This window comes from Python bivittatus, unplaced genomic scaffold (genome assembly GCF_059951505.1).
Source record: "Python bivittatus isolate LINGU-HERP-01145 unplaced genomic scaffold, Pbiv_v1 ctg000980_np1212, whole genome shotgun sequence".
Classification (NCBI taxonomy): domain Eukaryota; kingdom Metazoa; phylum Chordata; class Lepidosauria; order Squamata; family Pythonidae; genus Python; species Python bivittatus.
In genome coordinates, this window is record NW_028277125.1 from 39233581 (window position 1) to 39249482 (window position 15902).

The following is a 15902-nucleotide window of genomic DNA, read 5'->3' on the forward strand; positions in this document are numbered from 1 at the left end:
CCCTGTATATGCTAAAATTGTGTTTTTGATTTGATTCTTGCCTCTGATCTGCAAGAAGTGATATGTTAACGAGTTCCAGCCCCATGCATTCCAGATTGTCCACTGAGAATATCCTTGCTAAGTAGTGTTGCATAAAAGACAGAAGGCAGGATAGTGTTTAATTATAAGTTTTCATACTAAGAAATCTGAGGCAAGAGATATTAGAACTTAAGATGCTGCCTCTGTGCAAAATTCAATTATTTGATTTTTTTTTTAATTGGAAATTGTCTGCAGTTTTCCATTATCTTAAGAATTGGTCTTTTCCATTACCTGCAATCTAAGCCTTCAGGCTGAAAATGCAAGAGATGCACATGCTGTGACCTGTGCTATTATGAAAATGGCATGTAAGGGATTCTAACGCATCACCTCCTGCATCTCAAATCACCCTTAACCCAATAAGAGAGGTGCTAATCCCCATGACATTCCTGATAGTTAACTGGAATACTTTCTGTTTCATGGAGAATTAAGAAATTATAAGAGATTTAGAATTAAATGGTGGTAGATGTGTGTGTGTGTGTGTGTGTGTGTGTGTAGAGAAAGAGAGAAAGAATACACTTTAGACTATAATGCACATCTCAGGACCTGGATATAAAGAATAGAGCAGAATGAGAAGTTCTATAAAGATTACAGCAAAGTTATTGGGCAAGTTGGTGTTGAAGCAGTTTTCTCACTATGTTGAGAGTGGAGTTTATGATGTCGAAAGTTATCAAACTACACAATTTCTCTGTCTTGGGCAGCAGACGAGATTTATATCTAATAGCGCATGAAAAGAATTCAAAAGGAACCTTGACAAAGCACGTTGGTGTTAGTGAAGGACCCCTCCTTGAAGCACTGAGACAGTTGCATTCTGTGGAAGCTACTTTGAGGGTTTTCATTGGTTGTCTCCACAAGTACCATCCCTGCTTGATTGTGAAAAAATTATCTGTTCATCCAGGCATGCATTCATGAAGGCAGTTTAGGAACTTGTATACCATAATTTCTATTTAATTAGAAAAAGAAATCATTGCACAATTCAAGAGATTTCTGTGCTAGGCAGATAGCCATATGATTTAGGGTAGATTTCTTTGCTGAGCTTGTGTAAGAATAAGTAGTTCAGGGAAAGAATGTGCTGCGATAAACACAGCAAAACACCCCATAAATTTACCAGAATTCTTTCTATATTAGATTAAGCACATTGGCAGGTAATGCCCTTAGCTTTACAAGAAAGCAGTTTGCAAGATATAACAGCTCTGTTAAAGCTTTACGACGTCAGGTATACAGACCTCTCATGATCTTGAACCACCTGACTTTCAATGTTATCTAAAACTATCACTATTTCTGTCTCATCCCCTGCTCCTATTACATTTCATCATGCTATTTCCCCAACATAGCCTTTTCTCATATTTATCTTCACAACACTTCTACAAAGTATGTCAAGCTAAGTTTTAGCCCAAAAGATAACACCTGGGCTATGTTCACCCACTGGAGTACCTGTCTGAGTAGCAGTGTAGACCCTGGTCTTTCCCATCTTATATTTCAATCTAAATACAGTGGGGCAAAAAAGTATTTAGTCAGCCACCAATTGTGCAAGTTCTCCCACTTAAAAAGATGAGAGAGGCCTGTAATTTTCATCATAGGTATACCTCAACTATGAGAGACAAAATGAGAAAAAAAATCCAGAAAATCACATTGTCTGATTTTTAAAGAATTTATTTGCAAATCATGGTGGAAAATAAGTATTTGGTCACCTACAAACAAGCAAGATGTCTGGCTCTCACAGACCTGTAACTACTTCTTTAAGAGGCTCCTCTGTCCTCCACTCGTTACCTGTAGTAATGGCACCTGTTTGACCTTGTTATCAGTATAAAAGACACCTGTCCACAACCTCAAACAGTCACACTCCAAACTCCACTATGGCCAAGACCAAAGAGCTGTTGAAGGACACCAGAAACAAAATTGTAGACCTGCACCAGGCTGGGAAGACTGAATCTGCAATAGGCAAGCAGCTTGGTGTGAAGAAATCAACTGTGGGAGCAATAATTAGAAAATGGAAGACATATAAGACCACTGATAATCTCCCTTGATCTGGGGCTCCATGCAAGATCTCACCCCGTGGGGTCAAAATGATCACAAGAACGGTGAGCAAAAATCCCAGAACCACACGGGGGACCTAGTGAGTGACCTGCAGAGAGCTGGGACCAAAGTAACAAAGGCTACCATCAGTAACACACTACGCTGCCAGGGACTCAAATCCTGCAGTGCCAGATGTGTCCCCCTGCTTAAGCCAGTACATGTCCGGGCCCGTCTGAAGTTTGCTAGAGAGCATTTGGATGATCCAGAAGAGGATTGGGAGAATGTCATATGGTCAGATGAAACCAAAGTAGAACGTTTTGGTCTAAACTCAACTCGTCGTGTTTGGAGGAGAGAGAATGCTGAGTTGCATCCAAAGAACACCATACCTACTGTGAAGCATGGGGGTGGAAACATCATGCTTTGGGGCTGTTTTTCTGCAAAGGGACCAGGACTGATCCGTGTAAAGGAAAGAATGAATGGGGCCATGTATCGTGAGATTTTGAGTGAACACCTCCTTCCATCAGCAAGGGCATTGAAGATGAAACGTGGCTGGGTCTTTCAGCATGACAATGATCCCAAACACACCCGGGCAACGAAGGAGTGGCTTCGTAAGAAGCATTTCAAGGTCCTGGAGTGGCCTAGCCAGTCTCCAGATCTCAACCCCATGGAAAACCTTTGGAGGGAGTTGAAAGTCCGTGTTGTCCAGCAACAGCCCCAAAACATCACTGCTCTAGAGATCTGCATGGAGGAATGGGCCAAAATACCAACAACAGTGTGTGAAAACCTTGTGAAGACTTACAGAAAACGTTTGACCTCTGTCATTGCCAACAAAGGATATATAACAAAGTATTGAGATGAACTTTTGATATTGACCAAATACTTATTTTCCATCATGATTTGCAAATAAATTCTTTAAAAATCAGACAATGTGATTTTCTGGATTTTTTCCCCCATTTTGTCTCTCATAGTTGAGGTATACCTATGATGAAAATTACAGGCCTCTCTCATCTTTTTAAGTGGGAGAACTTGCACAATTGGTGGCTGACTAAATACTTTTTTGCCCCACTGTATGTCACACTAGCACCTATTTAATGATTATCCTCTAGTAGGTGTGTATCAAGACAATGTCTTTTTGGAAATGACATATATCTGTTTAGACACGAGTCATTCTGTACTCAAAAACTTTTACTACTGCTGCCCCTGCTCCAACAGCTGTTCTAACAGACCAGCTGCATGTACACAAGTCACTGTTGAGAATTAAGAGGTGTATATGTGATATCACCTTACCCTCACTCCCCTCGTGTGTGTTTCTTTAATCAGCTCAAGAGGGAACATAGGCTTATCCTGTAGTCCAAACTCAGCACCGATTTTGATATGTGGAAATTTGAAATTAATGTCATGGTTGCTTCAGATCTGGATTTCATTCATTCCTGGGTAAAAAGGAATAGGGGGAGGGGGAAGTATAATAGTAGCATATACTCATTAACCTTAGAATAACATACTAATAGCACGAAACTTTAGCATCATGCTGTCAGTAGGTTGAACAAAAATATAAGTGTGGTTCTGCCATCCACAATCCAGTTCAGAAGGCTTGAAAATTAAGCTCTAATTCTGGAATATACATTTGAAGAAAATGAAGGGAGGGTTGGCACCCTTTATCTGTAAATGCCATGTTTTGTTAGGTTAAGAAAAGTGTCCAGGAGAAAGATCAGATTCTTAACAGCACCTGTGCTTTTTAATAGCAATGATCCTTCCCCCTACAGTTCACATAAAGTTCATAGGGCTGCAAAGAAATAATCCAATTTTCTTTAAGCCGGTGCTTTAATTCATACAGAATCTCTCTCAAATGAAAAACCTTCAGAAATCTGAGTTAGGATTCTGAACTCACCCTCTTCTATAAAAATGAAACATTGAGGCTATTCACAAGTAATATTTCTCAATATTAAAAATATGTTCTTAAGTGTCACTTGCAAAAACTTCTGTGAGTTGATGGTATTCCAGTACAGGATAGGTTGAAGCTTTTGCTGATTTTTTAAACCTTAAGTGAATTTTTCCAGAATATAAAACTTTAGGAGAGCCAATTAGATATTCACGAGAAGGAATAATTAAAAATAATCAAATTCAACTGTGTCAAGGCAAAAAAATTCTAAGGTAGTACACAAGCATTTATGAATATTAAGATTAAGACAACCAGACCAGAGGAGAGAAAAAAAATCTAACAAGATAGTCAACATTATAAAGACACCATTATCCGCTTCCTGACTGGTGGATTTCAATCACAAGAAAAATTATGCTTACAAGATCTGGTTCCTCACTCCTACTCAGTTTATTTAAAATACTGCACATATTTTGATACTTTGTGATTAAGCTATTTGTTTTATTGATATGTGGCATATTTCACTTTTTTTTCCTTCTTTCAATCTTTTGTGTTTGACTTTATTAGGCTTTTTTCACTGTAGTATAATACTTTTGTGAAGATATTTAAGTTTCACCAGCAAAAATATAGTAAGATAACACCTTTGGTGTTCACACTTCCTTCATAACTGTGACAGTAGAATATTCTATAGTAGATAATGCAATGTAACCCATTTTTACAAGAATATATGCTGGATTCCCCTTATAGCCCAGTTCTCAAAAGAAAGTAATTCAGCTTTTCTGAGAAAAATGTAACTGGTTGGTATCTGCCCAGTTTTTCCCCCTAAGCGATTCCTTGCTATCTATAAGGAAACTATTCAAATATAGCTGGTGCCTTTTTATTTAAAACTTTACAAATACTATCCTTTCAACATCCTCTGAATTGCTACTATTCTTTTGATAAACCATAGTTGTTTACCATAGTTCGAGCAAAAATCTTGATTCCTATGTAAACTTGGATGAAGATAATGCTTCCAGAACAAAGTGATGCACAGCTGTAATGGTTGGGGATAAGAATTCATGTCATGCAAGTATTTACCCTGAAGCCCTAATCACGGGAAGGAAGTACTGTTTTTAAAACATCTGCTAGAAAGGACACATACCATTTGGAATCATGGCAAAACCAGAGGACTTGACTTAACCACTTTTTGCATACATAAAATACTGATGGCCAATTAAGTACCAAGGATTGAAACACCAGAAGCATTCCTGAAAAATCAAGATTTAAGTGTTACAAGAACATTGTATTTTTCTATACATCACTGAGTCATTTAGCTTACATATGATTTTGTCGACATTATTAATCAAATAGGTGGAGCTGGACAATATAACAGTGTAGGCCCCAATTTTTCCACCACCCTAGCTCATAGAAAGACATTTTTAGAGGATTGAAAACGGGGGTTTATTTTATTTTCATTTGTATGGTAACATCACCCCAGAAATGTTGATCAACAGAAGCAAAAAATCCCAAGTTACAAGTGGAACTTGCTGCTAACCAAGTTAGTAAGGGCCAGATAGTCCTATCCATACAGAGATAAACACAGATCTGGGTCAGTGTTCTATAAAGAATCAACAAAAAAGCACACAATTTGCAACCACAGCCATTAGTCAAAGGATCTTCATCTTATGGAAGGAAAATTCTACCTATTTCACAGCATAGTGAAGCTCCTGCACTAGACGCAGCTTGACAGACTAGAGAGGCTGGAGGACCCACTATCTCAGATTATACTGAAGTGGATTTTGTTCAGTACAGCAGAGACTAATGCTGGTTCCTTACAGAATCACACTGATGTTATACCCTCCCCTCGAATAACATTTATTTTTCTAGAAGGCTGCATGGACAGAGGGAAACATTCAGAGTTATAATATGGAATTGTAATTCAAAATTTACTGCAAGTGACAATTTTTTCATCAAGTTCAAGTTACTTAGTAGAGGAAGAATTATGACTTCCTCAAGCTTTTAATTTAAACATTCAGTGATTTTTCTTTTTTAGTTTTAATGTTTTATGAAATTCTGGCTTTGAGGACAGGATTATCAAACACTATTAAATGTAGAAAGAGAAGATGGAGACATGAAGCTTAGTCTTGCTCCAGTATTGGGATATTAGGGAAGGCCACCATGCTCACCAAGTCAGATGTATCACAAGCTTAGTCTGACAAAGCCATGAGTATAGGCATGATTCTTCTAGCTGGAAGGCAGTAACAAGAGGTGAAATACATCCTTTTCCAAATGACAAGTACTGTCTGTAGCTCTATACATGCTTGTTTGCCATCTCTGCTGCCAGCCTTTGTGGAAGGTGGGGTACTAGTTGCATAAATGTAGGCACACAAATTGTAGATGAAAAATTATTGTAGAACATGCTTCTAGCACATGAAACACAGGATGTGCTTGTTTTTTCTGGACACAATCATACATTCTCATGGGAAGCCCAACAGCACACAAAGGATGCTAGAAGGCTAGTGAAATGAATTCTGCTGATCCACAAATAGTTGCCTAGGATGTGCTATCGGTCCTCATGGAGTTCCTTCTTCTGCAAGGCTTGGAGTTTGTTTCCAACCGTTTGATGGAGGACTTCTAAACCCTCTGAATCCAGCTCTTCTAGGAGCAGCATGATGGCACTGAGGATATTGTTCTGTTGATCCAGGAGACAAAAATCAAAATCAGAGCAAATCATAGAATTATTCACTCTGCATAAACAGCCTAGTGCTCTTATCATTACTACCTCAATGTTTTCCTCCAATCTGTTCTCACATATTTAAGCAGATTATTCTATGAACAGAACTGAATTACATAGAAGACAGATTTATCAATTGTACAATGTTAGAAAAACTAGGTTCAAAGTCCACTGGAGTGGGCGTTTATATTAAATATCATCATCATCATCATCATCATCATCATCATCTCGTTTAGAGACAAAGGGTTTCTAATTAACAGTTTGGAGGAGAATTACAACATTATCTCTATGAAGTCTGCTTTTGTACTATCTGCCTGGTATGGTGGAAGGAAGAGTTATATTAGGGGCAGATGTTCAGTCTAATCCAGCACTGCACTGCACTGTCCTTGTATGTCCCAGGTATTTGGGGTGGGGGGGTGGGGGGTGGGGGTGGGGAGGTCCTAGGCACAAGAGTTTTCTAAAGACCTATTTAGAAGACATCTATTCTTTGCACCTACTATTTTTGAAGCTTTTTGCTGGATTCATTCTGTCCAAAAGAAAAATACTTGGCACAATGAAAGCTATATTCATTGGTAACTTTGCTTTTAATAAGAACATTGACAGATTCATAGGCTATTTTTCAGGACGATCTGTTCACTGCAGCTCACATAACTGATAATAAAAAGGTAAAGTAAACATGCCAGACATCATAGATTATTATGAAGCAGCACCTGATTTGTCAATCCAGTGTAATGTTAACATTTCAAAATTACAGCATACAATCAACCTGAACCACAGGGCATCACTGTAAGATAAAGCATTTGTACATATATTTATTATGGTTAGTTGCACAGTCAGCCAGATGTTTAGACTGGATTTGGCATTTTTATCCCATCAAGTCCTTCCCAAGGACCTGGGATAGGCAGATGTTGTGGTTTCATGGTGGTGGTGGTGATGATTATAAAATAGGATTAAAGTGAAAGAATTAGTAAACATCACTTACTTTTGAGAACTGTTGAATTTTGATCTGCTCTGCTCCCTTTTTTCTAAAATTACTAGGACCAACTAGCTACACAGCATTCACAATGAACTTGGAAATCCCAGCCAGCCAATAACTTCCTCACAACAGCAAAGAGTTGCCCCCCCAACCCCCACCTATATGGATGGAATACAAAGGCTAATAAATGCTTTTTGTCTCTCCAACTTGGGCTGCCTATAAAAACAGCTTCTGTAAGGGTCTTTCACTATTCCAACCCAGCAGAGCTGAGCTGATTATTACCTGGGTTTTGTACCACTGTTCAGTGCAAGGCAACACATCATATGATCCAAAAATATACAGAACTATGGATTTTTGGGGTGGGGAAGACTCTTATGCTCACCCATTTTTTCCGGTTACCACCTACTTCTGGGGGTGAAAATTTCTCTCTCGGAACAACAGGCTTCATACCAAGCTGCTCACGGATTTTACTGCACAAGAAGAGGAACGTAAGCAAAAGGATGAATTAATGCAGAGTTCTATAAACATAGCACCTTGCAAAGTACTATATTTGAAGAGGGACACCTAGATGCTGCATAAAAAGCTAAAATGTAATGTTTCTGCATACTTAAAAATCAAGGAATCCCTTCTCATATGGTGATTTATTGATTTACACAAGTGAGGAATCAATTTTTCTCCAGGTAAGACTGAACCGGGTTGCACCAAACATTCCACATAAATTAAATCCAAAAAATAAATGCTAACAACAAACAACAGAGCTCGCCTCACTTTGTCTCCTCAAGGCTGAAGTTCACAAGTTCATTTTCTGTTGTAGATTCTGTCGTGCTGGACTCAGTGTTAGAGTATTGGCAGCAGCTGTCTACATCTGTTTTAACTGGGGGTGTTGTTATCTCTTCTCCTTCTAATAGTGCATGTGACAGTTCTTCCTCTGTCACCACTATACACGTCAAACAAAAGCCAAAGAGGGAGCAGTATTACTTATTTATTCTTACGATGCTTATAACCCATTCCTTCCCAGAAGATTCTGAGCAGCTTTACAGCAATAACATTTTTTAAAAAGTAAAAATAAAATGTGCTAAGCAGATTCACCATATTAAAATCCAAGCCTACAGTACTTTTGGTATAGTCCTATATATTATATTTGATATATGTATTAATATAATATGAAAGGCTCCTTTGATTTTAAAAGATGTGGCTATGTACCATTCTTCCAATACAGCTAATTCTGTGAATTAATAAGATCACAGGAATTTAATAACTGCTTTTCTCATATTTGAAACTAATATATTAAACTAAGAATATACTTAGTAAAAAATACGTTTTCTGTTCATAAGCAGGTCCTTAATCTTATAAAATACTAGAGAAGAGGGGAAGGATCAGCCGCTAGAATTTGCTGCCACCTTTTCTGAACTTTCTGAAGTTTAAATGTGCATTTTTGACAACAGATATTAATTTCTTAACACAAGGCAGGAATAGCATTGCCTTAACTATAAGCTAACTGAAGCTAACTGTAACCCAACATATGTAATTAACTCTCTTTTGAGCTCTAAATAATGTGAGCCCCATGGAGCTCATTTTGTCCTCCAAAACCCCCCAAAGAAAAGACTGAAAAAATTCAGCCTCGTCTTCTCTGAGGGCCACAAATGGAATGCTGATGAGGGCTGCAGACTGCTCATAGGTTGCCCACCAGTATACTAAAGGGATAACTACATAATATGTAAAAGCCAACAATGCTGAGCTTTTGTGCGCTTGTTCCTGGCAAGGAGTTGTTTTCATATGAAACAATAAATTAATACCCTCCCCCTCATCAGTTCAAATAAGTATTAATTCAAAATGCTCTCTCATTCTGCTACACAATTCTTCCTAAGCTTCTCACACACCCCACCAAGGAATTTGCTGCTATACACACTTTTATTGTCAAGCTTGTGGAGACTAGGAAGATTACGCAGCACTGTCATTCTGTAGTGATGGAGGTCAGAGCCACAGCAGGGATTCTCAGACATCCAGAGGATTCTCAGGTAGGGCAGTTTTTTCAAGTGGAACAGCTCATGGAGGCTTGAAATACAGTTTCTCCTGAGATAAAGCTCAGTTAGCTTCTGGCACTGGTTAATAGGTTCCAGACTGGAGATGTTATTTGCACTAGAGAAGAAAACAAATAAGGTGGAAACCAAAGGCAGCATTAACAACTACAACTCTCTGTGCAACATAAAAATCCTAAGCCACCTGGATACACAAATATTTGTAGGCCTTTCTTATCGTTCTGTAGAACATTTGAAATCTGAAAGAACCCATGAAAAATAAGAGGAGAAAGAGAAATAATCAGATCATTACATTTACATTGTTCATTATGTTTTCAAGATTTTGAAATCAGATTACATCATCAGACTGCCCACCGATATTCAAAATTACTTAGTTTCTAAAAGAGTATAAGCCTTGTGTGCTGTTGCTGCTGAACTTAGAAGTAGAGCTAGGACCAGAAACAAAGATGCACTGAATAAAGAGAAGGTAAAAGAAGATAAGGCTGGGATGCAGAGCACAAAGCTATGATAATGTGCATTTATGACGTGAGGTAGAGAGAGATCAAGAGGAACAAAAATAAATCCCTGAAATGATACATACACAAACAGACAACAAATAGGTGAATAGATAAATGGATAGGGTCTTCAAGAATGATTTGAGTAATGGATTGCTAATTTATACGGTTAATGAAATAAGGAATGAAGATCTGCAATTTCCTTCCTTCTGATCTGGTGTTATTAAATAAAAATAATAATTTAAAGCATAGAAAAGAGGGTATACCTGAAGGGGTAGGTTAGGCACATAATGCAGAAATATGAGACTGCATACTTCCAGTTTGGAATGGTGCTATGAGTGCATGTCTCTCACCTCTCTCCTGATTAAAGTGTTTTCAAACTTCTGACTGTGTGGACAAAAACTTTGATCATCCCATAAATAAAACTTTTTATTACATATTATTTTGCTTTTAATGAGCTATTGATATGGCAACTAGACCCAAACAATCAACAGCTAGCTTAATTTCAGCTGTACCACTATCTGCCAAACCAGGGAAGATGGTGAAGGAGGATTCTCCCACTAACTTGTTAAAAGAGATCAGGCTCAGGTACATTTTTAAGATCTGGCAGAGCTTAAAAATGATTTAAGGCAGTTGCAAGAGAAAATGGCTTCCTCTGAAGACTGGCTAGGTGCTCACAGCACTATTACTCAAGCTAGTAATAATATTTTGGATAAACAAATTACATACTTAGAGTTGTAACTGTGCAAGAAAAATTTACGTGTGATTGGCACTGAGAACCCTCCAAGTCAATTCAAACCTGGCTGAATTTATGGAGGATTTTTTCAGAAAGCTCCTTTCTTTGTGAAAGGACCTTCCAGTTGAGATTGAACATGAGATTAAATGCCTTTAATGAGATATCAATTAGAAAGTTATGGAATGTAATGCCCAACAGAAGATTTGACCCTTTTTCACATGCTAAATTGACTTCATGGGGAAACCCAACTTTAAAAACTGGGAAAAAGATGGTGATATGGAAAAATTGGATGGAAGCAGGGATATTAACTTTGGACCAACTGATAAACAATGAAGATGAATGTTTAACATACTCTGTGTTAAGAGATAAATATCATCTATCAGATGTAACCCAATGACAATATTTACAGCTATAACATTTGTTAACAACATTGTTTGGACTAGCAGTATTTTCAGCTTCTGAGACACCTGAGATACTAGAACAACTTTTTAAATCCTTTAAAACTAAAAAACCTATCAGTTTTTATAGAAATTTGTTATCAATAAATCAATTTGATATGCAGATGATAAGAAATGAATGGAATAAAGAATTAGAGGTTCCTATATTGCCTAAACAATGGGAGAGTGTCTTAACTTCCATAGCAAGAGTGTCAATGGACCTTAAACTATGACCTATATAACAAAAAATGATGTTTAGAATTTATTGGACTCCATTACATCTGTATAGAAAAGGACTATCTAAAACAGCATTCTGTTGGAGTTCATGCTTCTTTAAAACACGTGTTTTTACAATGTCCTATACTTACTAAGTTTTGGGACAACGTAGTAGATTATATAAATGTGACTGTGTGACAAAAGCTAAAATTTTAAGAGGATAATCTCTTGAATTACATACCTATTACATGGAATTTGACAACTGGGCAACATAAATAGATTCTCTGTGCCCTTACTATGGCCAAAAGACTGATATTGCAGCATTGGAAAGATAAATGTATGGCCCCATTCACTCAATGGATGGAAGACCTGGCTGCACCTATGAGTGGATTGCCTATAGGCACAAACTTTGTATGAACAAGTATAATGAAAAATGGAACTCATTTATACAAAATACAGTAGGTTAAAAAAGAATGATATTATATAAGTGTATTAGAAATAAATATATATGTACTTGAATAATATTTACATTAGATAACAATTACAATTCTATATATACTTAACTGTTATAACGATATATTATACTTTGTTTCCTTTTTTCCTGTTGTGTTTTTTTAACTTTCTTTTTAAAGCACTTTTTATGCAGTTTTTTTTCTTTGAGAATATATGTATTTGCATTGTAATTAACTTTGCATTGTTTTCTTTTTCTGTTACTATTTAAAAAAATAAATAATTAGAAAAAGAGAGACTGTCTATGTATGATCCAATAATGAAATAATATTGCTGCACCAGTTCTTACTGAACAGCCATGTATTGATACTGGTAAAGAAGTTATAAATGTACTAAAAACTAGAGCTTAAAAATGAAACATAAGAACACAGTGATTTGAGAGGCACATTGCCTGAATGCTCAAGAGCTGGTAAGGATTTATGTTCAGGTTCCATGCTGAAAGAAAGACCACTGGTTTCCCTTGGGTTTTTATTAGGCAGCCATTGCTCTAACACACACCTGAATGTGATCACCTCAACATTGGGAAGCTCACGGCAGATTGTTATCTAGGTGATTAAAAAGAAAAAACAGACAAAATATTAGCAAAACTTCAGTCTTGCAGGGAGAAGGAACAAGTTATGTAATTAATCGATTGAGCTAATAAGCCTATTGATAAATACTGTATTTAAGCATCCATAACAGAAGTACTGTATTACAACATTCTTTTATGTAGATTGAAGCCAAAATGTACTGAATCCAACTATTTGGCAGATTGACAGAACTACAGAAGTCAGCTGAATCAACAGGTTTTTCTATTTCAAAGTTACCTACACTATTACTGGATGCTGTTTTTCAGAATTTCAGGCAACAGTATTCCCTAGAATATAATAGCAGACATCCTTTTACCTTGAAATGCTAGGGCTTGAACTTCCTGCAAACAAAGCATATGTATTACCACTTGTCCCTTCCTCAATGGCAGTGCAGATATACAGTGCAACTGAGTCCATTGCAACTCTGTCAAAATCAGGCAAGGCAAATCACAATGACATAAAACCTCCAATTGATGAGTCAATCCTTTGATCTCTTCTCATTGGCAGCTTCAGCATGAGGTACTTGTAACTAAAGGAGGCTCAGAATTACACTACTGCCAGCTCCTCAGCCCTCTAATATCTACTTTTCCAGTGAGAAAGAAGCAAAGTACCAACTGATGAGTTTTTGCTTCTTCCCTGGATTTAGTATCTTTTGGTTTCACTCAAGTCAGGGAACAGCTAAGAACCACTCATGATCCCCTGCTGGGAAGAGTCTATGAGAAAGAACCAATACTGTAGTAATTATTTCCATTTCTTACATATTAGAAAATTAGGAATGGTACTTACATCCGCGATACGGCTTCCCCTAAAGAAAGAAAAACATATTTAACAGGCATATATAAAATAGTATATTAACTAAAGCAATATTCACACTAAGAAAAGGAGAGCTATAAATGACAGAGCAATTGAAGCCCTCTACAAATGCCGTTTATGCTTTAGTGTGAAAGGCAGCGTGGCCTACTCATGACCTGCTTTATACATTTTGTCAACATCTCCGCAATATACCTATGCTTGTATGTGCACAGATGCTACTCCATGCAATTGGAAAGCCTCTGAAATTCCCAACTCTGTGAAAGACTTCCTATTTATGTGCAAGTCAAACTATGTGTAACCACACTGTAGCTAGGCCAACAAATCTGGGCATGATAATAGGAGAGAGCTATTTCCCCAGCCCCAATATTTCAAGGGGAAGCCCAAATTTCTGGGGTTAAATAGTAATAGGATCTATAGACCACAGAGCTTTGATTAAGCAAACTAATGGTGAGCAGTAGTAACCACTGATACCATTGATAGTATTCATATTATAAGGTGGAAGGCTATTAAAAAAACAGTTCCCAGGACTTTCTCCGTATACAGAAAGATACAGTAAAAGTCCTGCATTTTAAATGTGGTACAGAAAAGGGGATGCCAAGGGTTTTCAGTAACAAGCCAATACAGCACAATTTGGAATGTAAGGTATTTCAGATAGAAGAAAACAAAACAGAAGGGTGGGAGGGAGGGATGAGTGTAGGATATTTCTAGATAACTTTAGAACAATATTTTTGGAAGGAAGGGAAGGGACTGCTATTGTAAGAAAAAAGAGGGAAAGAAGAAAAATACAGAAAGATATAGTAATAAGACTATAAGAATATGCCATCTATTACCAAAAAAGAAAAGTATGAAAAAAAATGTAAAAAACCAGATCAACGAGGAGCCAGAAAATTCTTATAAACAGACTGCAGGAATCAGGAAGGTAATTAGGAAGAAAGTAATGCTTCAAGTAGCTTCAATCCACAACACTAAAAGCTTTTTGTTTGAGCATCAAATCTGCAATCATGGAACTCAAAAGGAACAGCTGAGCGATGGTCTAGGCACACAATAGCATACGTTAATCAGGCTGTATTTGGTTAAGTTCTGAATAGATTTAAGACAGTTCCATGTACAACATGTTAGACAAGTCCAGATGACTTCAGGATAATGTTGTGACTCTGCTTGTTTTGAAAGGGATTTAGGAGCCCAAAGTCATTTTTTTGGCCATAGCTTCATCCTGGATATTCAGACAAAAGTCAAGTTTTACCATCCCTTTTATACTGCATGCTTGGTCAACTGATGAATGGAAAGGGAAGTGGAGGAGGAAAATAGGCCATGTACTTAAATGTATAAAAGAGGATGAAAAAATTACTGACTGACCAGATAATGAAATGTCATTTTTAATTCTGCAAAACAGAAAATAAAGATATTGAATTGGAATGTAACAACCATTTCAGTTACTAGTAATCAATATTTATATAGTGGCTTTCAACGTGACTGGGACTGAATACATTCTTTCGCTTTTCAGCAACTCTGGATTTAGAAATCAGAAGACGGTCTGTAACTAATGCTACTATCAAGATGAACTTTCAGAAATTCACATTTTGCTAGCCAAATCCTTTATAATAATTCTGCAAGGCACGCTTTTTCCACCACTAGGCCTCTTGGTGGAAAATCTCAACCCGTTGGTCCTCATTACGAAGAAAACGGAGCAAAGGAAAGCGAGGAGCAGCAGCTCTCCAAACCTTCACTGAACTACAGCGATCAGCACCCCAGCCGCCACGGCCAATCGCGAGGAATGCCGGGAACTGCAGTTAATATAAAAGGCCACCGGTTGCCCTCCTCACCAGCAATTCAGCTTCCGGACCCCTCCGAGGCTCGTAGCCTTCGCTCGAGACAAAACCGCTTTACGGGTCAATTTCATGGTCTCGGCACGACCATCGGGCTTCTCGGGCCTCTTAGCAAAAGCTGGCGTGGGAACTTCCGACGCGTTTCCCAGGACGGCTCCAGGCGCAGGCGCCATCACCTCCATCCCATTCCCAGCGGAGCTCACAAGCTGGCAAAGAGAGGCGGAACCTAACTGTCTTCTCCCGCCCCCTCGCCGTCGCCACGCCTCTTAACGACGGCGCACAAGCCTCAGCAACGACTGCAGGGGCGAAGTCAGTTGTAGCGGGCCCGGGGGCGGAAGCGGGCAGGCGGGGGAGTTTGCTTTCTGTCGCAGTCGCGGCGTTGCTCGCTGCTTCACGGAGTGCCCTTCCACTGAAGTGTTACACGTCACAGCTTCCCATCTTACCTGGGCAGAAGATTGCTTGTTTCTCACAATCATTGTACCCCTGTTCGTTAACTATGTTTGTCTCCTGTCCTTCGGAGAGGGCTGATCGACGTTTGTGGATAGATCTCAGGTTTTCATTACTTGAATGCTTGCTTTTTTCCCGTATTTCTGCTCAACCTTTTCT

The 15902-nt window shown here is 38.1% G+C and overlaps 1 protein-coding gene across 1 annotated transcript; it reads right to left on the reverse strand.

Annotated features, from left to right (window-relative positions):
- Nucleotides 1-5382: 5382 nt before the first annotated feature.
- CFAP410 (cilia and flagella associated protein 410) lies at nt 5383-15523 on the reverse strand. Its single transcript, XM_007435438.4, has 7 exons — nt 15294-15523; nt 13444-13462; nt 12587-12633; nt 9566-9795; nt 8425-8593; nt 8039-8126; nt 5383-6638 (listed from the first exon to the last, which is right to left on the reverse strand). The coding sequence occupies exons 1-7, from the start codon at nt 15476-15478 to the stop codon at nt 6510-6512; spliced, it is 867 nt and encodes a 288-aa protein (XP_007435500.1). The 5' UTR covers nt 15479-15523; the 3' UTR covers nt 5383-6509.
- Nucleotides 15524-15902: the final 379 nt, after the last annotated feature.